Source organism: Rhamphochromis sp. 'chilingali' (assembly GCF_963969265.1).
Source record: "Rhamphochromis sp. 'chilingali' genome assembly, chromosome: 17".
Taxonomy (NCBI): domain Eukaryota; kingdom Metazoa; phylum Chordata; class Actinopteri; order Cichliformes; family Cichlidae; genus Rhamphochromis; species Rhamphochromis sp. 'chilingali'.
In genome coordinates this window covers 27,129,304-27,157,135 of record NC_137944.1, presented here as the reverse complement: position 1 = coordinate 27,157,135, position 27,832 = coordinate 27,129,304, and the positions used below count along the sequence as shown (strand labels likewise).

At 39.4% G+C, this 27,832-nt stretch overlaps 1 protein-coding gene across 2 annotated transcripts; it reads right to left on the bottom strand.

The window, feature by feature from the left end:
- Window positions 1–69: 69 nt before the first annotated feature.
- On the bottom strand, window positions 70–21,237 carry thrap3b (thyroid hormone receptor associated protein 3b). Of its 2 annotated transcripts, none has more exons than XM_080862978.1 (11): window positions 20,864–21,237; window positions 12,174–12,328; window positions 8,479–9,315; window positions 5,791–6,396; window positions 4,445–4,611; window positions 4,189–4,300; window positions 4,006–4,081; window positions 3,233–3,414; window positions 2,888–3,119; window positions 2,297–2,446; window positions 70–1,332 (listed from the first exon to the last, which is right to left on the bottom strand). In XM_080862978.1, the coding sequence occupies exons 2-11, from the start codon at window positions 12,293–12,295 to the stop codon at window positions 1,105–1,107; spliced, it is 2,712 nt and encodes a 903-aa protein (XP_080719104.1). In that variant the 5' UTR covers window positions 12,296–12,328; window positions 20,864–21,237; the 3' UTR covers window positions 70–1,104. The 2 variants fall into 2 exon arrangements, with proteins under 2 accessions (XP_080719104.1, XP_080719105.1); XM_080862979.1 differs by having other exon boundaries at window positions 20,935–21,237.
- Window positions 21,238–27,832: the final 6,595 nt, after the last annotated feature.

The window sequence follows — 27,832 nt, the reverse complement described above, 5'->3', positions numbered from 1 at the left end:
ATGTAATAACATATACCCCTGAAACTGCATTTATTTCTTTTTCTAAAGAAAAAACACTCACAAAAATGCCCCGAATCAAAGAAAAATTTATTGAAAATTAAAAGACGGGTAGTTCAAAGCTCTTGAACAGTAAAAAAGATTTCAGCATCAGACCGAACAAAATCAGTCCTGTTTGATTCATGCAGTATGTACAGTCGAACGTGGACGAGAAGGGCGCGGCGAGATGTGGCCAAACTAGTTCTGCTAGTTCAGGTCGATTCCATTTAAAATCATCACATCATGTTTGTTTTTTTTCACCACAAATCTTCACATTTCTCTTCAGTTAGTTTTTTTTTTTTTTACACAAGTAAAACTGCAGGATTACAAAGCTTCAGATCTAATTCTATACATGGATTATGTCATGTAACACTACTGATTTTATTTTAATTAAAAATCTAGACAAACATGGCCTCTTATCTAAACAGATATGACGGCGCCGGAAAAATGTTCACGCGTTTTCTGTCTAAAACACATCCGTCTTACTATGGAAACATCCACAAACCAACGAGAATATGCAGCAGCTGCTGATGAGCTGCGTGTAAAAGCTCAGAAAGCAGAAGTGACGAACGCCCGGGGAGACCGCCACGTCTGCGAATCAGCGAGCCGGGCAGCTGCCTCCGATTGGTCCCGTTGAGCAACGTATGAATCAAATGTCTCATGCATTTAAAAAAAACAAAACAAAAACCCCCAAAACAGATTAATCAGATTTCTCCTACACGCTTTCACCTTCAAACATATCAGACGGACACGTGACCGTATTATTTCCTAAGGCACAATCTCTTTTCTTTTTTGCCGTGTCCGCGGAAACATTTTTTACCTTTTCGAATCTTTGCCGATGCGATAAACACAAATCAAAACTCACCATTTAACACCTAAACAAAACAAAAAAAACAATCACAGTAACAGTTGCGCTCCTCTTTTCGCTTCTACACAGAGAACTCACTGAACATGTTAACCGTTAAAACATGAGATGAAGCAAGATGGAAAAAACAGAAATTTAACCCCTTCATCACCACTCTAACCGCTCTGATAGGACTTCTACATGTAGGTGATGGAGCGAGAGCTTTACTGCTTCAGGCTCGGCGCATCCCCGGCGCCCTTGGCTTCTTTATGGTCGACTTCCAGGCTGTCGTCTGCCAGCTCCCCCTCCTCTCCTCCCTGATACATGTCGTGGGTCCACTTCGGGCTGCTGCCTCCCTTCCGGTACACGAAGCGGCCTCGGCGAGTGGGGAAGGAGCCGCGGCCTCTGCCCCGGTTATCAACCCAGGTTTTCTCTCCATCGCGATCATCGTGCTGAAAGTGTAAAGATGTGATTTATTTATCCCACAACATTCACACACGCTTAAACATCAAAGAAGTCCAAAGCACCTGAAATCTTTTCTGAAGGAGCTAAAACATTTTCAGACAAACTCCAGTGAATTTCTGGCAAATTACTCCTACATCATATTTATAAACCAACTGAACCGCTGAAAACAATAAAAGCTGAACAGGATCGAGCAAACTCACTCAAACTGAACTGAAAACAGAAACTTAAAAAGAAATACAAATAAAAAACATTAGACATCCAGATCAACAGAATCAACTTTGTAGGAATAGCACTCACTCTGTTAGGCAAACCTCAACTTCTTTTTAAGACTTATCTAGTCAGCCAATCACATTGCAGCAACTCGATGCACTTAGGCATTTAGACATAGTCAAAACAACCTGTTGAAGTTCAAACTGAGCATCAGAATAAGGAATAAAAGTGATTTAGGTGACTTTAATTTAAATGGTTATTGGTGGTTCAAGTATTTCAGAAGCTACACACAACTGTCTCTACAGACTATTTTCTTTACAGAGAACGGTCTGAAAAACAGAAAACATCCAGCGAGCTGCAGTTCTCTGGATGAAAATGTCATGTTGATGCCAGAGTAGAATGGTCTTGGTGAGTTAAGTTGACAGGAAGAAAACAATAACTCAAGCAATCACAAGACGTGCAAACGAGCATCGCTGAATGCACGTGACATAGATGGGCTGCAGCGGCAGAAGTACTCAAATGATCCCAGTCACCAAATCACAATCCAGCAGAGCAGCTCTCAAGGCCAAAGAATGTGCAGCTCAATACTGGAAAGGTGTACCTAATAAAGCAGTGAGTATATATTTTGGATTATGCCTTGCACTGACTGAACAGCTGTTGTTCACTGGACTACTTTTTCGGCTTTGCATGTCCTCCATTTCAAATACACCAGTAAATCAATTAGCAGCTGCAGAGACTCACCAGGTAGTACTTCCTGCTCTTGGGGGTGTATTCAGGGTCCCACTCCTCGTCAGGCGGCCGCACTGGAGGATTTATGTTGGCAGGGTTTCCATTGCTGTTGTTGCCGGGGTAATTTCCCCTGCTCCAACCTCTTCCTCTGACTCTGGGGAACTGAAAGCAAAAACAACAGGCAGGACTGAAACTCGCAGTCTTGAGACAAACTCTTTGATATCTAACGAGATGGAGGAGAAGATTATAACTAGGTCCTGTGACAATGAGACAAGAACACACACACACACACACACACACACACACACACACACACACACACACGGACTACAGGCATTAGAGTTTAGTGATGAGCTGACTTTCCACTGACTGGCGCTACGTTACCTTTATAAAAACCATGTAGTGCATGGAATATGTATGATAGACTGTCATCATCATCATTTATTGTCATCATCCACATTATGATCCGTAGCATTAGGAGGAAGGAACAGAGCAGACAAGCGCAGTCTACTGTCTACTGCCATTAGGATAGGAAATCGCAAGAAGATGACATGTCAATAACAAAAACAGCCAAGGAGACATTCAAAGATGAAGGGAACTTACAAATCCACGGCCTCGGCCTCTCTCCATGCCATGGCCCTCATAATCTCGAGGGCCTCGGTCACCAGGGCCAGCGTAGTCCCGCGGTGGATAGCGTGTGTGGCTGAAGCCCTCCTCAGGGTGCTCCATCCCTTCCCCCATGTATTCTTTGCCTCGGAATGGCGGAGGATAAGGGGACTGGGAGGATGAGGAGGAAGAAGAGGAAGGAGAGCGATCCCGCTTCTTCTTACCCTTCCTGTAAGGCAGGTGACAAAAAATAAAGGACGTGCGTCATTAAAACTAAGTTATGAATCAGTGGATATACTGATACTGCTGTTATGAATCTGTGTCAAATAAATAACAACAAACTTGGATTTCTTGTGGTGCTTCCCAGATTTCTCAGAGGACCTCTCTCTACTCAGTCCCTGGGAGCCTCCCGGGCTCCTGGCCCCTTCACGCTTGAAGTCGCGCTCCTTCCCAGCAAACCTCTTACGTCTTTCAATATCCAGGCGAAGGTCCATCACGTCGCCTTTGAACTTTTTACTTGGGTCCTGCAGAGATTCGATTTTAGCAAACAGTTAAAGCAGCCGTTCACAGGGCTGATGGGAAATTTTTGAATGAATGCACAGAGCACCACACTGTATACAACTTATACAAATACTGCGTTCCCTCAGGTGGTCAAGAAACATGTTACCGTAATCTGCAACTGTTACAAATGTAGAAAAACTATGATAACAAAATGTTTATATCTTACAGCTATTTGTGGAAGTATCTGTGGAAACCAGCAGCATGCATGTAGCTTATTTAAATAAACTGAATTTTACAGTTTTGTGGCTTGATTTTTTTTCTTTTTAGGAAAAATACTTACAAGGTAAAGGCACTGATAATCGTCCCTTGAGAGGCTTGGACTCGGGATCTTAATTCACTTCCTTTAAGCCTTTGCTTGGGTTCGTACATACCCAATCAATAACCATATCTCATAGGCTGGGGGGCTTGCTTGGCACTTATAAAACACAATTGGGCTCTTTTGATTTAGAAATACGCATCCTTTGAAAGAAAAGCACAAAGCTGAACCACTGCTGCTCTGGATTGTCTCAGATTTGCTTGTTCCACATACGTCAAATTTCAAAAGGGCTCGTCACCTTGTAGCTTGCCTCCTCCAAATCCTCAAACAGGTGAGAGTGCCTCTTAAAAGCACTGGGGGAAACATCGATTCTCCTAAAAGACGAGGGAAAAGCCTCATTAGTGATTGTAGGAAGTTTTCAGAACAGAGATTCTTGGATGAATTAATCAAAAATGATCAGATAGTCGTTTCTGGAGGCTACCTGTGGATTTCTGGGCTCTTCCTTGGCTTCATCATTTCTGCCTCTGCAGCTTTTCTTTGGTACATGGCAAAGCGCTCACTTAGAGTCATGTCAGAGGAGTGGAAGTGTTGAGCTGCAGACAAACCACAGAAAGGTATTATTCCAAATACACACAAGACTAACGCTGATAACTCGCTAATATGCAAGTAATGAATCGTCGGAGCTCATCAGTTTGCCCAAACCTTTGCGCGGACGTGACACTGCAAACACACTGTACCTTTGATGTAGTGCACAATAGAGACTATGTGCTGAGCGAACAGCTCAGACGGGCTGCGACGGAGCTGTGTGGACTGAATGTGCTGGAAAATGGAGCGAAATTCTGGATCCTTCTTAGTGGTATTCAGCAGCTCCCGGGGCAGGTGGCGATCTTTAGAGAGGGAGGAGCTAAGAGCAAACAGGAAGGAAGGAGCAAAGATTAATGCAAACATGCTGAACAAATATATGATGAAATGTTTGCTATTTGGTATCTGCATTTATAATGGCTGACAAATGAAAACTCAAGAGTAAAAAAAAGAGAGAAACACCCTTCAACCATGTAATTACGATGCACAGCGTGTCCACCAGATGGTAGTCTACTACTTCCCTGAACAGTAAATAAATAACTACATCTAACAAATGTTAGGGAAGTCTGTTCATGTTTCAAGTGTCTGAAAGAAAGAAAAATGGCATTGGAATATTGTGTTTTTAAAATCACCAAATTTCGAGATCAGTGTTAAATACAGACGCTATTTTTTGTTTTTAAAGAAGCTGTGAAGTTTAAAATGCAAACGTCACACCGATAAAAATCATCTCTTTCTTTCCTTATTGAGAGATTTGCTAGTTTGGTAGTTTGAAATCTTAAAAATAGAAAAGTGTCCAGCTAAGCTTTAAGATTACTGGTGCCACCTTTACTGCCCGTGAGCATTAGGCTACGTTCACACTGCAGGCGAAAGCGCATCAAATCTGATTTTTTTTTGACCCTATGCAACCCATATCCGATCATGGTGTGACAGTGTGAACGGCACAAATCCGATATTTTCAAATCCGATCTGGGTCACTTTCATAAGTGGTACTGAATCCGATACATATCTGATGTTTTAGAAAGCGACTGCTGTTTGAACAGTCAGGTCGCATTAATCCGTCTTTTACATCACTGACACAAGACAGACGCCAATTATCAGCTCCGGAGAAGCGCCCGAGAAGACATCGCGAACGCTTCCTGGCCATCCAGAGTAGATGTCAGTGAAACTGTTGGGAAGACAACGTGAACATTTTATTTGTACTGTATAATCTGCAGATTCTGACAGAAATCTGCAGCTAACCTTTGAAGCGCCGCTCCTCTAAAACAGCAATAAGGATAATTATTAGGTTATTTACATTATTATGTAAATAACAAAATAACTTAAAGCAAAAATTGGGAAACGTAAAGTCCGAAGTCTTTATATTAAGGGCCATCAGTCAAACAATATTGTTTGCTCTGCGTCTAAACAGAGCGCGTTGTGTGTGACGTCTTCTTTTGCGCATGAGGGTTCACACTAGAGCGCGTTTGCTGTTGCATTTTATTTGTAGTTTATTTGCACATACCTGGGAAGTTCATCTAAAGAAGCGATTCTGAGCTCAAAGTCTTCTTTTGATGCAAACAGACGCGGTGCGGGCGATTGTTCACGAGGAGGAAAAGCTCCAGGGAACAGTGGCCGGTCTTTCTCTCTTGAAGTGGTTGGTGGGGACAAACTCCTTCTGGCCTTCTCCTTTTCTTTCTTCTCCTTCTTCTTGGACTTCTCCTCTTTCTTATGTTTGCGGCTTCGGTACAACTCCTCCTCCACATCATCAATGGGGTCTATGTCTTCGGGGTCTACACGGACTTTCTCCTTAATGGACGGGTAAGATGTTGAATAGCTTGACTCGTCCCCCCATTTCCCGAACATGTCCCGAGCTACGAGGGCAGGTTTTACCTCAGCATCCTCCTCAAGGTCCCTCTCTTTCATCCCGTGTGATTTGAGGAACTCTTCTTCTCCAGCCTCAAAGAAAGGCATAGTCTTGTCTTCCTTGATGTCACCAAAGGACGAGAGGTTGAAGAGCTCTCCAGTTTTGCCACTTTTCTCTTGTTCTCTATCTACAGTGATCTGCTCCTTTTCACGACTGTTCTCCTTTTCAGCTGCCTGCTTTTTGTTTTTGTTCTCAGCCATAAACCTGAAACAGAGAAATTCAAAGTGAACTTTAGCACCCGCACCTCCAAGTGAACCAATAATACGATTTAAATTAATAATTTCAGACTGGGATGAATAATGCAAGAGGGAAAACAAGACCACACAAGTGCAACATGTTCTAACAAGCTGAAAGTGAAAGGTACAATACACACTGGGGATGGGCATGCTTAAAACCAGGTTGTAAAAAGATTATTTACTGAAACATTAGACATTTTCCTGTTACCCAACCTTCTGTCCTTCCTTAATGTTTTCATTTTCATTTCTGTCAAACTTGTGTATCACAAATAATCTTGAAACTACCTTTTATTCTGAAAGAAAAATCGCTTAATGACACTTAATAAAACAGAATCATGAATCTGAATGTGTATTTATAGGCAGAAATAGACTAGAAGTAATAAATGTATGAGCTAGTTTGTCAGTATCACTTTGAGACAGGATATTGCTCATTTTAGATACACTGCCCAAATTATATAATAGTCCTACACATTTGTTTAGTTGTCTAATAAACGACTCCAACATCCCTCACAGTGTTACTGGGGACCAAGCTAATGCCACCCAGAGTAACTATCTGGTTAGGGATTTTTAGAGTCGCATACAAAAACCTCAGTTATCAGAGGTTATTGTACTGCTTCTAAGCAGGAAATTGGAGGTCATAGAGAAACTTAATGTTTTTAATACATTCCTGTAGTTCAGCTAACTTGTGTGAGTTCATGAAAAGATAAAGCTGGGTGTCATCTGCATAGCAATGAAAATGTATGCCTTCTTTCTGTATCTATCTATCTATCTATCTATAGAATATATAATGTAAATAGAAATGGTCAAAGTCCATAATTAACCTTAATGTGTGAAAAAAAAAAAGACTCTCCATTTACATGACCAAAGTGGAGTCTGTTATTGTAGGGTCTTTAGCTTACAATATAAAAGCATATTGGTACGGTACGGCCTTATTTTTGTCTCCATTTGTTTTTACAATGGTCAGTGCTCAAATATACATCGCCAAAGTTTAAAGTCATTGAGGTCAGAATATGAAAAGGTAATTCCTCGATTAAAGGGACAGGAGCTAAAGCACCTAATTTCAGATCAACTTTAGCAGTTAGGCTGTTTACTAAGCCCCTTCAGAGCTCTATAATTACTGAATTTCATGACTTCATTTTCAAATATCCATCAGCAGACCTTGCTTTTTCTGAAGAAAAATGGCTTAAAGGGTTTTAGACAGCAGCATCTCCCACTGGTTTGTGAAGGGGTGGATCTGACAGCATGCTCATTTGCTAATTACCTGGGGCTAATTACTCGTGAGCCAACATGCAAATCCTGAACAATTGTCCTTTCTAACTCAAAAATTATTATAATTTACAAATTGGCTTCATATTCTAAACAGCATGGCCTGAGGGTTGATCATAAAGTCACCACAAAATAATGGAGGCTGAGGCTGTTTTCTCACATATTTCTATAGAACCAGAAGTCTATTGCAACCTTAAACATCACCCTTTGCTGGCCATTTAGAAAAATAGTGCCTTAAAACAGGTTTAAGGCACTTCTACATTTGCTTTTAAGAACCAGGACCACTAATTTAATTCCCCAGTTAGTGTGTTTTTTTTTTTTAAATAAAAGCTTGAACTACCCTTCACTTTCCTCAAGAGACTGAAGGCAGACAAACACAAGCACTACAACCAAATTTGGAGATCACCTGCCAATTCAAATTTCAGGATGCTTGTCATCATTTGACTTAAACAACCTTATGGAAAAAAAAAAAAGCCCATCCCCAATGCAAACAGTACAGACCATGACTCACATTTTCATGGTTATATACTCACGTCAACACCATCGTCTTAAGTAAGTGGGATTTCATACAACTTCCTCTCAGAAAACAGCCGGCTACATTTTCAATTCACTTAAAATCAGGAGTCTTATGTTTCATTCCTTTTTAAACTGTATTCTTCCAAGGATCTTTGAAAAAAGCTAAACATGTTTGAAAGACAAATAACGTTCATGATTTGTTAGGAAAAATAAAAAGAGAAAATAATATAATTACATTTCAATATCTAAAATAAAGTACTGGACATACTTTTTGAAGGCAGCAGAGATCACAGTCTTATCTGTAGTTTTGACATCATCCTTTGAGAAGAATCCAAATCCGCTGAACGAGGCCGTTTGTCCAGACTTTGTGGGGCTCTTTGCTGGAGGTGATGCACTGCTGATGGTTTTCCACATAGTGCCACCACTGGTGGGCCCTTTGACCTCAGGACCAGAAGGCGCGTCCTCTTTCTTAGTCTCTGGGCTGGTTGGTTTGGGGCTTGCGTCGTAGTCAATCCATTTGCCTCCAGAAGTCTTCTCGATGACGCTGCCATCTGGTTCCGGAGTAGACTTCTCAACCTGACTTTCAACTGGCTTGTCTTTAGCATCCTTGTTGCTGGGCTTTCCCTTGCTGCTGCGGTGGCGTGGGGATGAGGAGCGGGACCGAGAGGAGTAGCTGGAGCGCCTAGAATGGCGGGATCGTCCAGAAGACGAACGATCAGAGTAGCGGGAGCGGCTCCGGCTGCCCGAGCGCTTCCTGGGTGTACGGGAGCGTGAGCGGCCCCTCCTGGGGCTGTGAGAATGGTGGTCCTGGTCATGATGCCGATCATGCCAGCCGCCCCCGCCACCACCGCCACCTCCTCCTCCACCACCACCACCACCACCACCACCACCACCCTGCCAATTACCCTTATAGCCATAACCTCCTCCACCTCTGTTTTGGTAATGGCCGCGTTGGTAATAGCCTCGGCCTCTACCTCGGTAGTGGTACGGCCTACGGTAGCCTCTGTTGTAACCTCTGAAGCCACCTCTGTTGTTCTGATAGTCCCGAGAAGGATAGTTTCTATAGGACGGAGAGTGCGAGCGAGAACGGGAACGAGACCTAGAACTGAATAAAAGGAGGGGGGAGAGAGAAGAGGAGATACATGTGAAAAGCTGTTCATAACATTAAGAACAAGTCAGTACAGGTAATTCACACAACACCAAACACAAAAAGATCACTGTCAAACTGTTGTCTTCTTAGGAAAGTATCACACATTTCAACCGGGTCTACTTGACATGTGGATACAAGATTTGAATGAAAACTTCTGAAAACCTAAAGGTTTATAATCTTAGTGCATTAGTAGTCTGTGGGTGCTACAAAAAGCTTTGAAAACAAACATCTATTCCTGCACGTAAAAAAAAAAAAAAAAAAAAAAAAATGGCATCCACCAAAGAGGTTTAGGTCTTTCACCAGTTAATAAAAACTAAAGGTCTGAGAAACAGGGAATAAAAAAGGAGGACTGAATCATCCCAACACACACAGTAAATAGACATTCCCAAAGTCCCATTCTAAGACAGGAAAAACTGTCACCGTTGCACAAATTATTATTTAATGTGATTATTTCCTGGTCTGCTTTAAAACTTTATATTTTGTTTGGGCTGCTGCTGAACAAATTAAGCAACAATCATCATCTTACAAGCCAAAAACAACCAACTCAGAAAATAGACATTGAAAGCAATAAGTTGAAGCCCTCCAAGTTAAATGCTTAAATTTATACTGATTCATAATACAGGAGTAACACCTCAGCAGCCTGACCAGCAGATGGAGCCCAAATCAAGAACAGGTCTTTTTGCTCTGGTAACCTTTGAGACTCGGATGTCACACAAAACCTTTATTCACTCGTGGATCTCCGAGGCTACAAAACGGACCATAGTGGTCCACAGACCCTAATGTAGGTGCACACTCCAACAGGAGCTCAGTTACTGAGCACTGTGGCCTGATTGGAAGGAGCAGCAGGTTGCTCACATGTAAACTAAAACAGACATTAAAGATCTCCGTGATTAAAAGAGTTCCATTTCAGCAAACGGTTACATTAACAACAAAATTACTTAAGGAACTTCACCTACACATTCCAGATAAAATCAAAGTCAAACTTTTACTCATGCAACACAGATTATCTCTCCTGGAAAAAGAAAACAAATCTTCTCTGCTTACCCCTTGGACCTTTTCATTGAAACAGAGCTGTTGTGGACTCGGCTGCATCAAATACAAGACGGGAAAAAAAACAACACTTGTTCGCACACGAGGGCCTTAATGAATGTGTCGGAAAAACGAGTAGACCCAGAGGGAGGAGGCATCAGAAAGGGAGGGAGATAACAACAAGGCCAAGAGTGGTGACTTATCTTCTATTTCCTGCTTTGAAAAATCATTGATATTCAATACGGCAAGAAGAAAAAAGAAAACAATCTAACAACTGTCTCTGAATGTGTTTATTGGCTCCAAAAACAGGCAGACTGGAAATAGAAAGGCACGCCGGTAGATTTTTAGAGTGAAGGTGCGCTGATGCAAACTGCTTAAAAACAAATCATGCAAATCAAACCTAGAATGAGCTGCGTTGAGTCAAGGCTGAAGGACCCACAGAGTGAACCTGAGCAAATGCTGCATACTACACAAATACATGCAGCTGCAAAACATCTGTATTTGTGAGAGATAATTTAGGAAGAAACGATCTTCACTGAAACCGCTCAGCCCTTTGCATGAGTGCTTCACTGAAAGATGAGCCGAATCAGATAGTGAGTGAAACACGAGCCGAGCATTTCCTTGTTACTTCGTACTCAGTAAACACCAAAGCCACAAAGACCTTTGTACACAAATACACTCCACTTGCACTCATTTTTGACTGAATTTTCTTTAGATAGTAAATGCCAAAATCTATGACAGCAACTATTACTTGCATCATATGCCAAACATCATATGTTCCAAAACAAACAAGGTCCAGTTTGTCAAACTAGGCAAGATTACTGGAAATGAATGCTTTGACCTCCTTTAGAAATGGGCAGACACTCCCCTCTAAGCCTTCTATCATCTAACCCTCTACACCACAATGGATTTCTAATGGGATAGTCCAGATACCCGAGAATTATGAAGGATAAATGAGATCTGATGAACTTTACACGAAATATAGTTTTAAAAAAATGCTGTAAAGTGTTAATTATGAGTTCGTTTTTAATTTAAAGATCACCCCTTTTAAATTATATTCGACCATTTAACATTTGTATATTTTATCATGTATTTCTTCCTCATTGCGCTCTCTTCTTACTCAACTCCACTTCTTCCTCTTCCTCCTCTTTTAAGTCAGAGCTCTAACACAATACATTTATTTATTCCCGATATTGTCGACAATAATTACTGTACACGCAATCTTACTGGTTGACTTACTCGACAGCAGAGAAGAGCCAGCTAAACAAAACCAGCTCTTAACTTACAACCAGTAAGTTAAGAGAATACCAGCTATCTTAAGACTCAAGTGATCTGATAACTTAAAACTGATCTTATCTGGCAGCCGGAATGGAAAGAGTGGTCTTATTTTTAATATTTTTATCTTATAAGTTTTAATTTCATCTCACTTCAACTTTTTTTTTTTTAATATACCGTAATTTATGTGTGTGACCTCTTGGCAAGCCTACATTTACAGTATGCTCTTTATATATTATACTCTTACTAGTTGACTCAGCTGGCAGCAAGCATATGCACCTCCTAATGTGTCAATTTGGAGTCATATAAGTGTCAATATCCAGCACAAGCAGCACATATCAGAAAAACGCCACCCTGCTGAGCCATACTGAAATATTTATTTATATTCAACCTAATATATGCTTTCCTTGTTTTTGATATCCATCCATCCATCAATTATTTATTTAATTATGAGGTCAAAGTATGTAAAAACTGATATTTGTGACCCAAAGGTTCAGTCAAATGTTTACCTGTAACGACGTTTTCTGGATCTTGAGCGGCTTCTAGAGTGGGATCTGGAGTAGGACCTGGATCTGGACCTAGACCTGGATCTGGAGCGGGACCGAGCAGGAGAATTTGGAGGCTTTGACATCTTTGATCTCAGGCCAGTAAAAGTATTGCTTTCCTGGGGAAAAAAAAAAAAAAAAAAAAAAAAAAAACACAGAACACAGCTACTTGAACACAGAATGTCGGGCAAACATCAAATGAAACAAACATATATCAGGACTACGCAGCTAAACACTTCAAAACCTGCTGACAGATAGACACTGAATAATGTGCGCAACACCTTCTTACCCATCACCAAGACCCTGCGGCCCCCCATGACCTTGAACTGTCATGAAAATAAATCACAACCAACTCAGTGGCAACAAACCAAGGCCAATGGGCCAGCTTAAAGACCGCAGCAGACAGCTGGATCAAGGTGTAAACATATACACAAGAGCCGGCAGCAATATGAGACAGGAGGAGAAGAGCTTCTGTGCACAAAAGATATTCAGGCTGTTGCTGAAGAGGAGCAGAAAGATAAGCAGCAGAAAAGGGACATATGGATGGGTTAAAAAATTACTCAAAATTATTTTTTATAACGATATAATAATAATTATACAAAGAAAGTAAATCAACATCAACTGATCACTATTTAAGTTTCTCGTCCTTTTTAAAATCTAACATGCTAATCATTACTAGCTACAAATATAAATATTGCTGCTATTTAAGACTGCAAATTACAAATTTTGAAAAATAACAGGTGACATTTAAAATGTTTTAAGACCTTCCAAACTTTAAGCTCTTTTTTTTTTTCCTTCATCGCCTTTTTCTAATAAAGGATCAAATTTCTAGATGTATAACAACCCTTTAAAGGTTTGTCTTAACTGACAGTTAAACACACAGTGATGATAGGGCTGGGTGATTTTAATCTCAAACACGACTGATCTATCAGAAGGGTTACGAAAGCCAGAGGGAAATTCATGATTACCACCTGCTCTTAAAATTTTCGTGCAGCAGCTGCAGGCCAGGAGAGCACCGGTTGCTCTTGAGGGAGTGGCGTTGCGAACCTGTGACTTCAGTACTTCTTTATTCGAGTTAGAGCTGAAGTTCAAGAAAATCCGCTTTGAAAATTAATCTTTTGTTGAGTTAATGAAAAATCATGTTCAGTAATCGAGACTGCCCCAAAATAACTGATTGGTAGTTTAATCATGCACCCCTAAAGGTTGTTGCCATAGTTACTGCAATAATAACAAGGGTTTTTAATGCTTCTGAATTCAACAAGTAGATTTTTTCTTTAAGACAGCTTGTCCAACACTATTCATCGCTGAATTACTTCTTTCTTTCTTTTTTAATCTTACCACTTCTACTAAACATTGTTTTGTGCGACAGTTAAAGAGCAGCAGTGAAGTAAACAGACGCCGTCTCCTGTTAAGTAACCTCAACTCCAAAAATAACTAATTAATCAACGCTGACAGAAACCTCCGAGGAGGTGAGGGATTAAAGAAGCCTTTGGGGGATGCAGATGGTGTTTTATCCCAACACTGCAGGATAAGACGATGAGACTTTCTTTATCTACAGCAACAATTCCTAAATTTAAGTACGCCGTGTCCCAATTTACTTTAATCACAAGCCACAGTTTTATTGTGATGTTATGATGAATTTCTTTCAGTTTTTTTCCCCGTTTATGGCTCTTTTTGCTTGCTGATAGCCACCTCTCCATTTTCCTATCAATAAGCAGGATTATTATTGGTAAATTTAAAAAAAAAAAAATCAACAGCTTTGCTTTTGTTTTATGACTTTTCATTAGTATTTTTTTAGACGTAAATATTTAATCAACAACATAAAAGATTTTTGTAATCCACCTCTCTCAGCCCACACTTTGTGAATTGTGAATTAACTCATCTACAAGCCAGTTTCTGATAAAGTAACAAGTATTTTTACCCTCCACTAACTTTAAATTGGGTGCAGGGGTGTTTCAAGTGTTTTTCAAACTCTCAGAAAGCAGCAGGCATGTAGCGGGCGGAGCTGCTTTTGTGCAGTAAAGCGCAGAGAACTCGTTTACAGCAACAGGAACTAAGGAGGATGTTTAAGAGGCAGCATCCTGGGTGATAATGACACGTCAAACTGTCATCTCTAAAGTCTGAAGCCTTTAAGATCTCACTTTGAGACAGCAATGAAATGACAACTGTGGGGGGGGGGGTTTAACCGAATGTTGTGGTTTGAAGAGACGCCACTTTCTACCTGCTAAACAAAGGTTTTTCATGCAGGTTTTTAGACCACCACTGCAGACCACTTGAGTTTTCTTCATTTGTGCAAATCTAGGGCACAAAAGGTCCTCACTTGTTTTTTTCCCCCAAACTTGAGAATGCTCAATGGCTGATTTTACTTCAAAAGAACCCATGCCTTTTCCCTTTTCAGGGTTCCTTCAAATTGCAATTTGTTTTGTTTCCATTTTTCCATTTGTCTGTGAAACAAAGATTATTGTTTATCTACACAGGCCATCGTAAAAAGTAGTGACCAGGTTGAAGGCTGCCTGTCTCAGTCTTTTTTTTCTGTCTGTGGGACAGACAGCAGATGAAACAAAGCCTGCTTCTCAGTTAAAAGCAGCAATTTCCTGCAGGGTTGTAAGGAGGAGAAGTTTATTGGCGCATTATTTCTCTGATTCACTACTTTGTTTTTCTCATGTTAAATTTCTCAGGGCTTAAACCATGGCAATAAGCCCATAAAGCCTTTACTGAGTCAATGAGTCATTTCTGACTTTCATTTTTCATCTCTTCCATTTGCCCTGTTTTTCACCCCTGGCTACCACGAGGTTGCTGGGTTTTTGCTTGTGGCAGTTTAGTCAATCAACAGCTTGCAGCGATGTATGATGATCCAAATAATCAAAGTGACTGGAGATCGCTCATCAATCAAGGTGGTCACTTCCTCTCTTTAACGTGTTAAATTTAACATAATTCCTATTTGAATCTACCCAATACATATAATCAATACAGGTTCATGCCTGGACCTCTGCTTGCTTTGAAAATTATTTGTGTGTGTGGGAGTGGTTAGATTGACCCATCATCATCATCGTCAAGTGAGAGAAAACTGACTGCTGGTTTTGACTTTTAATTCAGAGCTTTTAATTTTACTGTACTTGAACAAATGCTTGTTCATCTCGCTCGCCTCAACGTTCCCCATGGAGTGTTTTTGTTGGTGGAAAACAGTGTGGAGGAGAGAAAGATGAGCATATTTAGGAAAAATGTGAAAAGCTGTCCGTGTAGCAGGCAGAAAGTACCTCCAAACTGCTGCTGTGAGCTCTCCTACAAGTAACCAATGTCCTGCTGCTGGTGGCCAGTAAACACAGAACGGAAATTAAAAGATCAGCATATTGACAGTGATGTCTGATCTACTTTTCCAAGTCAGGATCTGAGTTAGGGCTGGGCGATATATCGAGTTCTTTTAAAAATATCGATATTTTTATACAAGATATAAGATGTGACAATATCCTTTATATCGATATAGTCTATGTTACTATATGGTTATGGTTACGAAGCGGATTTCAAACTCCAGGCTGTCAGTCACGCAGTAGAAGTTGGGAACAGAGCAGCTGTGAAATCTGCCTATGTTATTATGCTCAGCGTCTTTTAGTTTACATTTTAACTGCACAATTGTGAGCTCTTTGTTATACACAAAAACAGCAGTTTTCTTTTATTTATGGAGGATTATTATTTAATAAATGCTCACAATTTTGAGTAGTTTTTTCTATGCTGTATGTTAATAAAAGTGCCTGTGTGACATCTGGGACACAGCTTTGACTATGAACCCTCTTTTTGTTCCTACTTTATGGCTTTAAAAAAAATATCGAGATATATACCGTATATCACCATCTAGTTAAAAAATATTGAGATATGAATTTTGGGTCATATCGCCCAGCCCTAATCTGAGTAATATCCGATCCAAATCAGATATTGGTGCATGCTTTGTTTTCAAGGCTGCTCAGAAGAATCTACCTATTATCAGATACTTCTTTGTCCCCTGAATAAACCTATGAAGGAAATCCTACAGGGGAGGTTCCCACGGTTCGAACAAAGATAAATATTCAGGTCAGCCAAAAAATTCCTTCAGTGAAAAAAAAATAAAAAATCAGACTAATACCAAGGAAAGAAAACAATCTCCTTGCATGAAAGGGTTCCTGTGTAAGCAGTGAGTCTCTCATTAAGAAACTGTTTATGCAAATCTAAGCTTATAAAAGCTGCGAGTTTATAAAGAGTTTATATTCACAGAAGCAGCACCCCTGAGTCTGCCCCCTTTGCAGACTTTATGTATGTTTTGAATGATAATTAAAGCAAGGTGACTCTCACAACATTACCTACTGTATGCTACTAAAGCGTCACCCACACTGGCCCAGACCAAAAAAAGGAAGTGAAAACAAGCACAAATAACTTCAGCTCTTTCACCGCACACCATCTCTGAATGTCAAAGTGTTTCTCGTGCCCCGACTCAACTATCAGATAATGTGCAATAAATAATGTAGAAGTGGTTTGGGGTTACTCTGAAAAGCAAAAAGTGCTGCTTGACGGTTATAAGCACGATGAGCGAAGAATGAAACTAACTGAAGCTGCGAGGGGAAAATATCCATGGGTGAAAACTGGAAGAACCAGAATAACAAATCATGTTAAATTAGGTGATTTCAAAATGGCGTCTTCACTCTTAAGTATTTCAGTACTGAGCTTCAGTGTTGAGCAATACATCACTAAAACCACTGAATGACGTCTTGCTGTGACAAGGTGTTAAATTGGTGAAGGAGCAAATGAATAAATGCCTTTATACTTGATTCTAACTTGCTGCTACGTCTTTTTTCTTTTTCTTTTAAACACTGCTGCAGCTACTGCTCCTAAAAAACATAGAGAAAACAACTTTTTAAGTTTCAGGGATCTAAGTTGCAGCCACCACTTAGAAATCAACAGCAGCAGCAGAGAGAGCAGTCAGTGACAAAAATACTTAAATCAAAAGCTTTATTTTACCACTCTATATGATAAATTTCAAGATTAACAATTTTCAGCAGCATTAATTTTGTCTTATTTGCAACAGAGTTGAATTTCATTGGTAATAACCGTTTGATAACATATCTGACTGGTGGCGGTGACACTCACATTGATCATTTTGCTCAGAACAAGGGTCACATGACCCGCAAAGCACCCTTTTTTATGTGAGCATGTACAGAGCCTGAAGCAGAAAGAAAACTGATAACAACCATTGTGATACCTCTTCTCTCCAACTGGGGTCAAACAAGCTAAAGCAAAGGAAGCCTGGCGCTGTTGAACGCCACTGGACGTGCATGGGGTTGCTCTGACTGTATAACTGAAGACACGACATTACTATTGGCTAACAACTTGTAATTGACAGGATATTTACCAACGAGAAAATCTTATACCATCCTATTTTCTGACTCTAATAAAAAGTAACTAAATAAACTTCATGTTTTATTCACCATTACTTTAAACTAGGGATGTGTGCGTTACTAGTCAACACAAGAAACACTAGTCTTGTTAAATAACTGATTCTAATTTTATTAATTCGCAAACAGCAGTTACCTTTTGGTTCACACATATTACAATCCAAACGCAACACCAGACAGGTTAAGCCCCTCCCTCTCTCATTGGCAATGATAGCAGCCATGCCAACTGTTATGCTGTACTATGATAAAGAAAAAGATCAGAAGGTTTGGCTCTGTCAGACTGATCCAACGGTACCGCACAACCAAAGGGATGCATAATCACCATCTGCACAGAAACTTGGATAATAAACCATTTAACCGCACTCGGTAAACTTTTCTGACTTTGTGCAATTTTAAATACAAAGTAAATGGTAAATAGACTGGTTCTTATACAGCGCTTTTCTACTCTACCTGAGCACTCAAAGCGTGTTACACAACTTGCCTCATTCACTTCTTCATAGAAGCACTTTGTTCTATGCCTTTTCCTACCAACTGCTTTCTAGCTAACATTCACACACATTCATACCCCAGCAGACGCATCGAAAAGCAACGTGGGGTTAGTATTAGAGATGGACCGATCCGATATTACGTATCGGTATCGGTCCGATACTGACCTAAATTACTGGATCGGATATCGGAGAAAAATAAAAAATGTAATCCGATCCATTAAATATCACGAAAGCACCTCACAAAACTTGCAACACGCCGTAACTCACCTCAGAACGTTAGCACGTCGGAGCAGTATGCATCACGTGATAGAGCGGCTGTGGCATGCGGGACCTGTCGGTGGTCTGGATAGCATGTGGAGCTTCGCTAGCAACCCGGCATTTCATCTCCGACAAAGTTATCCCGAGAGAAGTAAAGCAAGTGTGTAAGTCCATCTCTGAATGTTTGTAAAGCATTCCTGCGTTAAGCTTAACAAGCGACTGCCTCTCGCTCTCCGGCTGCTACTTCAATCGTGAAACTGCTTAACGATCAGCTGATCGGCTTTTCTGTCGCGAGTCCGTGTCTCTTGTTTGTTTTTGGCCCACTTTGCACCAGAAAGAGGAAACCAGCGGCTGAACAACAGCAGCACGTTTAAGCTTGATAAGCTGTTGTTAGAATTTATTTAATATTACTTTCTACTCGAGGATCTTTTTCTACGTAGCTGACGGCTGGTAACTGTGCAGGGGCGGATCTAGCAAAGTTTAGCCAGGGGGGCCGATAGGGCATTAACAGGGAAAAGGGGGCACAAAGACATACTTTTCTTTCTTATTCTCATTTAAAATGTCGAGCTTTTAATAAATAATTATCTGACACCCAAAGTTTTAATTTGATGTAAAATGAATAGAAGTCAATTACTGTATATAGTGACTATTAAGTCTAATATATATACCCTAGTAAGCTATAGTACTTTTTACTTTGGGAAGGTACCATCTGTGCAGTCTGCAATTTTGTTGAAGAAAGATGTTGAATCTATTTAATATTTCTTGAAAAATAATTGATTTCTGTGCATTTTTTTCACACTTCATCAAATTAAGGTTGATTACGTCGATTAAGCATCATGAGGTGGAGCGTGAGGGGTGGTTCCCTATTTTTTATTTATTTATTTTTGTTGTTGCTGGGAGTTGGAACCCTATTAGTTAGGTTGCTTAATATTTACGCTAAGTACTCTTTAAAATACCAGAATAGTGAGGATGGTGTAGGTTTAAGTTTATTAGATTGATCAGTATTGCTGAACTATGAAATATTTTTTTTGTATATAGGTATAACAGAATAGCTTTAGTGTAGTTGTTGTTTTAAACTTGAGTATGAACTTGCAGACTTGCAAAATGCAGCAAGATATTTTAAAAAACAGTTTTGTTGATTAAAAAACACTATATCGGATTCATATCGGTATCGGCAGATATCCAAATTTATGATATCGGTATCGGTATCGGACATCTCTAGTTAGTATGTTGTGGAAGGATATTTGGCATGCACAGTGACATGCAAAATGTGATTAATGGTTTCACATACATCCTAAAGACATGTACAATATTTGCATTCCCTATTTTAAACTTTGTCGAACTGACTGTTCTCGGTTTTCTGTGGGGTTTTTTTTTTTGTCTTTTAACCTATAATAGTTAACACTTACACATGAAACACCTGGTTCGACAAGCCCTGACGAATGAGGACATCTGGCGTAAAAACTTGTGTCAAATCAACAATGTAGATCCAATGTAGGCAGCAACTGAAAGACTAGCAGACAATGCAGTTGCATGCAATGCATGTATGTGCAGTAATGTAAACTGAGGCAAATTTGGTAGTCATTTGTATTGGTGTCACATGACGGCTGACTCCAATAGAGGTGAATACGCATTTAGTGTGGGTTAAAATATTAGAACTTCAGTAAAAAAAACATCTATTTCATTATGTATAGTGTAAACCTACAAGCTGGGGTAAGAAATGGAGGACAAGCTTATTAATACCATTGAGGTTGCAGGAGCTACAGTGTGTGGCTCAACTTTGCTTTTAGATAGAGAAAGGAAAAAAGGGAGGCATCTTTCATGAAAATGAGCCAAATTACAGGACTTCATGGTAAGTCCTGAATATATGTTACTGTGGGTCAACTCCTCACCTTGTTAGCTGTTCAGGGGCGAGAATTAATGGGGTTTCACAACATGGCTGGATTTGTGGGAGTAATGCAAGTTGGTAAGATTGCACTAAAATACCCTTAGGCGTAGCCTATAGCCATTTATTTTATATGTCTATGCTCAGTTACCTTTAAATAGTGTTGGATTTGTGTCACTCTTTGCATTATACAATATGCACCAATAAGCCCTATAACTACTCCATAAAAAGCCAAATTTCATTTTGCGCTTGAACAAGCGTGGTCAGCGTGGATACTAGCACTCATCTTTAACCTCGAGTTCGATCGGTTCACTAATTTTGTTAACCATTACCATTTAAGAATGCGTTTTTAAGCAAGAAGACTGCCTGAGGTTAGGAGAGCAGGTGTCACAGAGATGGAAAAAAGAAAGAAAAATCTTTACAAAATGACATTAAACATCGATGTGTTAACGATTGGTTTGTTTTAATGTACAACCCCAACCGTGGAGTCCAGTAAAAACCGATTGCAGCTATCGATACTTCCCCTGCAGGCAACAACGTTAATGAACACGTTACTAATTTTTCGCCACCTATTAGCGCAACCACAAAATCAAACTCGCTTACCTTGTTCGCGTTTCCACACGAATGGACGAGAAGCGTTTTTTAAGAATAAATGTCTGCAGAAGTAGACCAACCTCTGAGGCCAGGCTGCCTGGTCGTCGGGTCCCTCCTTCCTGGTTTAGTGCGCTGACCGAGTGTTAGCCACCTAGCCTGTTAGCAGCGGCACCGAAACCAACTTAGCGAACAAAACAGGCCCACCGTACCTTTACGAGAGGCAAGGCGCTCGGACTACACGCTCACACTGCATAACATATTTACTCGGAGACATCTCTCTCTCTGTGTTAATTGTGCTAAATAGTGCGCTTTGTCGACATTCACGGGTAGTTAACGCTCGACCTCACGCTATCTAACGCTAACGCTGAGTCCAGATCACGCGAGACTTTTTGTGACGATGCATAAACGCAGAGAAACCTGTAGAACATAAAATATAAATATATATAAAAAATAAATTCAAATGTACTATATCTAAAAATTATATATACAGTGAATACATGAAATATATAAAAATTAAATAAGTGCACAAAATGCACAAATATATGAAGAAAGATTAAAGACACAATTTAATAAAATATTTATAAAAGTATTACGCTACTATTTGGCATGGAAAGCAGTAGATGTCTGTTTATATATTAAGACATCGTCAAAAGAATAAAAAATAAAATAAATTGAATAAGATTATTTAATTAAGAAAAATAAATACATACATACATATATATATATATATATATATATATATATATATATATATATATATATATATATATATATATATATATATAAAATTCATAACAGCTTAAATAAGGTGAATAGCATGTAGCTCAATAAAATAAACTACAATATGAGAAAACAAAACAAATGTGTTGCAAACGTAAAGCATCATTTGGACACTCAGTTAATTATACCTCCTGTATAAGTTCACGTTTCACACGTTTTTCTTTTTCTTGTCACAAAGCATTCCTTGCATGTTCTGCACGTATTCCTTGTTTTACTGGAAATTTAACGAACACACTTTTATTATAACCATGTTCCAAATAATGCTTTAAAACAGGTTAAATGGAGTGTCTCCAGTCCCCAGTTTAAAAAGAAATACAAAATGATGGGAGAAAGCAACAAGAAACTATAAATATAGGCTGCACTTTCAAAAGTAATAATGTAGCTTCCAAAAAATAAGAAAAAACAACAGAAAAAGAGATAAATCCATAATAACTTTAAAGCAAAACCAGCCTTGGTGAGTTGCATGCAAATGAAAGGCAAAACAACTGCATGAAGACACAAAGACAAACATGACTAAGATGCAAAGCAACACAAAAGACATGTGAAGTTAACACAAAATTACATAAGAGGACTACAAAGACACATAAAACCACCAGAAAGTTGCAAAATCACTAAAAATATGAATGAATGAATGAATTAATTAATTAATTAAAAAAAACTTTGGTCAAAGGAAAAAGAGATGAAAATGAAAACAAATAGATGGAAAACATGTCTACTAGATTTGTGTGTCTGTTTAAGTCCATGTGTCTGCTTCTCTGTAGCAGAGTTTGAGCCCACTGTGTTTACCTGCCTGTACATGTAGCATGAAATTGCATCTCATGAAACTCAAATATGTAAAACCTTTCACAGTAACCAAAACGCCTGACACTTACCAGAAGACAGGCAAGAGAGAAGCGCAAAGAACCAAAGGCCAAAGTGCTCATGAACCCCCTACATAAAGACCTTATAAAGGACTCAATCAAAAGTCATGATCTCGCTGCATCATTTTATTTGGTGCTTCAGATAAAAACCTTATTAAACATTTATTAGCAGCATAATCCTTTACACATTTACCTCACCTAAACTTGTAAACTGCATTTATAAAATATACTCTATGCACATTGAGGATACGGGGGAAACTAAAGTAAATTAACACTAACAGTCCACATGCAATAAAGTTAAAATTCACACGCACTAAAACATTGGTTAAACATTTTAAATTGGTGGAAGCATGAAGTCTTGCACAAAACGAGTGCTACCATGGAAGCAACAGCAACAACAAACTGTAGCTGATCTGAAGAACAAACATCAAACATGATTTACAACAAGATTGAAAATAAACATTAAAAAAGCGAACATCGCTGATGTAATAGTACAGTAAGTGAGAAGTTCTGTTGTCGCTATTTGGCTTCACTGCACAAAGAAATTAGCATTTAAATCCACCAAGTAGTCATCGAGGTTCACAAATAATTAGATCCAGGACAAATGAATCTAATTTCATTAAAAATGGGAAATTGGCTGTTAAAAATACAATAATTGTTTGCAACTTTGACTAAGTTCTGATTAATACTGAGTAGGAGTAGCTATTCTTCCTGAATGTAAATAAACAAATGATGACAAAATATAATCAAACCATCAAATATGAAAATAAAAAGTAAGACTGAAAATCTGATTAACTTTATTTCAGACGATGACAACTGAGCGACCAAAACGATGAATTAAAAACAATGAGGTGATGAAAATGAATCAGTTTTGCATTTCCACTGGTTCATGTTTATATCAGTGAAGTAAACACTGGTTGCAGATTGTGCTCTATTTTTATCAGAGTGAGCCACATAAAGACAGCTCGCAGCTGCTGGTGGACCATTAGCCTCTTTCCACAAATACATTCAGTAAAGTTAGATTCTCTCTTGTGTCCTTTCTGCTGGAGATGTCAGAGTTGGTAGTGAACCATGGGTTTGGGACGATCTTTTGTGATTCTTGCAGCTCCGTTGAGGCAGTGAGAACTGAAAGGTTCCTCCAAACACAGCAGTGTGCAGCCAGTGATTTTCTGGGCAGAGTTTTATGACCCTCTAAAGGGCTATCCTGTCTGCCACGGAGCTGCTGGCATACCTCGTAGAGATGCAGTCTGACAACGTGCTCAATGGAGCAGCAATATAAAGACACCATGAGCTTCTCTGGAGAAACCTCATGAAGTGGAGTCTCTGTTGTGCCCTCTTAACTACCACTGTAAGCTTAGTGGATCAGGACTGATAATATGCAACATGCCCAAAAACATTGATGTGTTTTGGGTTGTGATCTTAATAAATGTATTGTGAGTTATTTTGTTTTGGTGGCGTTCGGTCCAAGGTTCTTCTCAGTAGACGATGCTGTAACTGATAGCATAGAAGGGACACAGTTTTAGGTATGGAGAACATAAAAAAAGGGACTCAGCACACAACGTTTAGGAAGGGAGAGAGGCAGGAGCATAACCTAACCACGTGGGGGTGGTTAGTTGAAAGTCTTTTCTCCAGTGACAGAAAGGATGTGAAAGTCCCAAACCAGGAAGTCTGGGTTGATGGTACTGAAGTTGGAACTGCAGTCAGCTCAAGCTGGGATAGTGGAGTATGGAAGAAAGTGGAGTTGCCATTTTCTGAAAGTGGATGGATGGATGAACCTTATTGACCTTAATTTCACAAATTTTGAAATGTTCATGTAATGTTTACAACTGCAGTGTGTTCAGGTGTCTTTAAGAATCCGTTGCATGCATCAATAATAATTGGAGAAACTTTAATTTAAGCAACACTAACAGCGTCCCTGTGTGTGTGGAGTACAGGAGGGAGGACTCAAGTACAGGACACGGGTGATGTAAAGTGCAAGCAAAGCTTAAAATGCAAGCACAAGATCAAGAGAGATTCTGGAAACACAGGACTATTTATACACAATGGGGTAATTGGAGCAATGAGTCAAAACATCAGAGACAACTAACTATCACAGTGAAACAGGAAATAATCCGAGAGATAGTGGGAGAAGGAACGCTAGAATAATAAACTCAAGACCAAAATCCAAACATGAGAAAACACACAACAAAACCTCATTGCTAGTGCAGGAATACTGCATGACATCACTGTATGGGATATAAGCATTGACAATAATAGTAATAATTTTCAAATAAAAATGGCTCTTATATCTTTGAAGTGTGCATGTTAAATATCACGGCGTCACAGCTAATCAAAAGCACCATGAAAAAAAGATATAAAGTTGCTGAGATAATAAGATGTTTTTAGCACGTATTGAATAACAGTTTACTTCTGATTTTTAAAGTCTTTTCTGTTAAAGAACAACAATTTTCTATTCTGAGGTCAGTTTTAAGCTCTTTGGTTAAAACTGTGTCTAAAGTAATCATATTTGATTTTGTGGACTGAGCAGTGCTGATCCTGATGTTCTTGTTGGACCATTTGTGACCTGCTGGACTTGAAATATCAGGTGGTGACAACAAGAAAAGTCCATTAATTTATTATTTATGGGTTTAGGTGGCACAGTGGGGCAGTGCTGAGCACTGTCACCTCACAACACAAAGGCTCTTATTTTCAAACCTGCCATCAGCCTTTCTGTGTGGAGTTTGCATGTTCTCCCTGAGACAGCGTGGGTTGGTCCCACAGTCCAAAGTTATGCTGGATGTTTGGTTAATTAGTGATTCAGACAACATTTGAGTGAATGTTTTTCTGTGTTAGCCCTGTGACAGACTGGCAGCCTATCCAGGGTGTAGCCCATCTTTGGCACTAGGGATAGATGGTGCAGCTCTGAACTGGATAATCAGTTAAGAAAATTGATGGATGAATGGGTGGATGGGTTGAAAAAGCAATTGGATCAGGAATATAATATGGTAATAGGTCTGGCAAAATACAGTGTTATTGTACATTTGTGACAGTATTCATTTTGTCATTGTGTATAATTGAATTTTTGCATTTATTTTTTTTATTTCTGTCTTTTTTTTCTTGCATATTTTGTATCTTTGTTACTTTTTCCTAAAAATGCATTTCTGCAAATGGATAACTGAATTGCATCAACATTAGGTACATCATAACAGAATAAAAAAAAGCATTTGCTGAATTATTCTGTAACTATGAACAGTATTGATCCAAAGTTTGGGTCTTTGAGCTGATTCTGATGTGGATGTCAATGCTGTGACTGTTAAACCATCACTTTTATCTGATGACACTTGCTGTTTACCATCTATTGTATTTAAATTATTTAAAACTGTTCTTTAAGAATTCTTCCACACATTCTCAAAAGCAACACGTGGCTCTAAATGGCCCATTTCAAGCTTTTCCTTCCTTTCTGTCATTTATAATCTGTTATAATGGTGGCTGGTCATATTAAATATGGCCAAAAACTCACATAATGAGGTGCATAATTGGTGCATCTGGCAATAATCTCTATGAGCTCAGGCTTCAGACTGCTCTAAATACTCAGTTCCAGGCAGTTTTCCTATTTTTGGCTCTGAATGATGTCAAAAAGAGCAGATATACTAATATGGCTCTGAACACAAAAGCCACACCCACCTGCAACATTATCAATTTGTGAGGGTAGCCAGTGAGAAGAAAGGTGACTTAAAGGAAGAGGAGTTAATAATACAGCTTGTTTTAGACAAGGATTATGTTGAACTGTGAATCATGCAAAGCTACTCTAATAGAGTCCAAGAAAGGAAATACGGAGAGGGGAGAAAAGGAAAAACAAAATAACAATTCAGTAAACAAACAAAGTTTAAACACAGATAACACAATTTAAATAAGGATTATATCGCTGATCTAACTGCGGTCTTATCAAAGTCTTATGAACTTCTGATCCTCAAAGCCAACTGTGTGTCTTTCGACATGCACAAAGAACCTGGTTTGAATTTTTACAGCTCAGTTTGGCACGCTGAGATCCCTTTATCCCTCGTTGACCTTCCACAAAGGTATGCAAACACGTCCTAATCACTGTCATTTTCCTTTGCAGCACAGGTGCTGGACATTTATATGTGTCGGACTTAAATTTAAACCTGACAAATCTCTGCTTCGGCCACAATGTGAGACCACACGACGCTCCTTGTCTGTCACCGTCTGTTACGAGCTGTTTATGGTGTCGGTCGAGGTTTAAATTCCAAGGGACAGAGGACACCTTTGACCAGTGAGCTCATGAAATTCATGTAAAGTCAGTGAGATTATAGGGATTTGTTTACCCGCTGGAGCATTTGTGTCATTTTCCAAAACAGAGGAACTCAAGCAGCAGGAAAACTTAAAAACACACATGAAATCACTCATTTGAATTTTCTTACTTTTTCTTCACAAGAGGGTTAGTTTGTTTTTGTGCATCAACCAGAGACAACAGCAGCGGGTCTTCAATACATCTTAATTCATTCAGGCATGAAAAAATAAAGATGGAGAAAGAAAAAGGGCTCACCTTGCAGCGAAGAGTGAAAGTTGCTTAAAACAGACAAGCGGGAGACATCTGTGTATCCTTGCTTGAAGAAGAAACCTCAGTGAAACGTGCACAGACTCCAACAACCTGTGACCGTCTGACAGCCACTTGGAGAAATCGCATCTGAATTATAAATAGTTCATCCTCTGAAAGAGTTTTCAAAAATGTTTTCTGCAGCTTATGATGATTTTCACCCTCTGCCGGCACACATTAAATCTTCCTGCGGAGCCTGATGGCGTGTTAAAACCTTGAAAAAAGGCAAATGTAATTGCATGTGTTGTTTTCAGTGAGCACACTTATGGATCAAATGGTCATCATCACATAAACATGATAATGATATCACTTTATTTTTCATGTGAAAGCTAAGTTGGGTGAGTCACTGAGCTGCAGATAGTAGATGACTTGTGTTTAAGGTTTTGCCTCATGACGGAGCAGCTAGTGGTCGTATTTTATCCCCGTATTTAGATAGAAGCGTCCGTCTTTTATCTCAGCTCACAGAGTGTTTGGGCCGTAAAGACATGGGTCTGTGTGGCACCGGAGATAACAAACTGACAGCGAGCACACAAACCTGGACAGACCGTGATGCTTTTCATATCACAGTCGCCAAGTGGTTATGCAAAAATCAAACTGTCCTGGAGCATTAGGAGGAAAAGCATTTGCACATTATTATTATGACTCTATTCTCCGAGTTACATCCTATATTTAAATATTCCTGAGAAGGGCGTTGATGGACGCTTTATTTACCTAAAGGTGGAAATCTTGACAAAAATGAGCTTT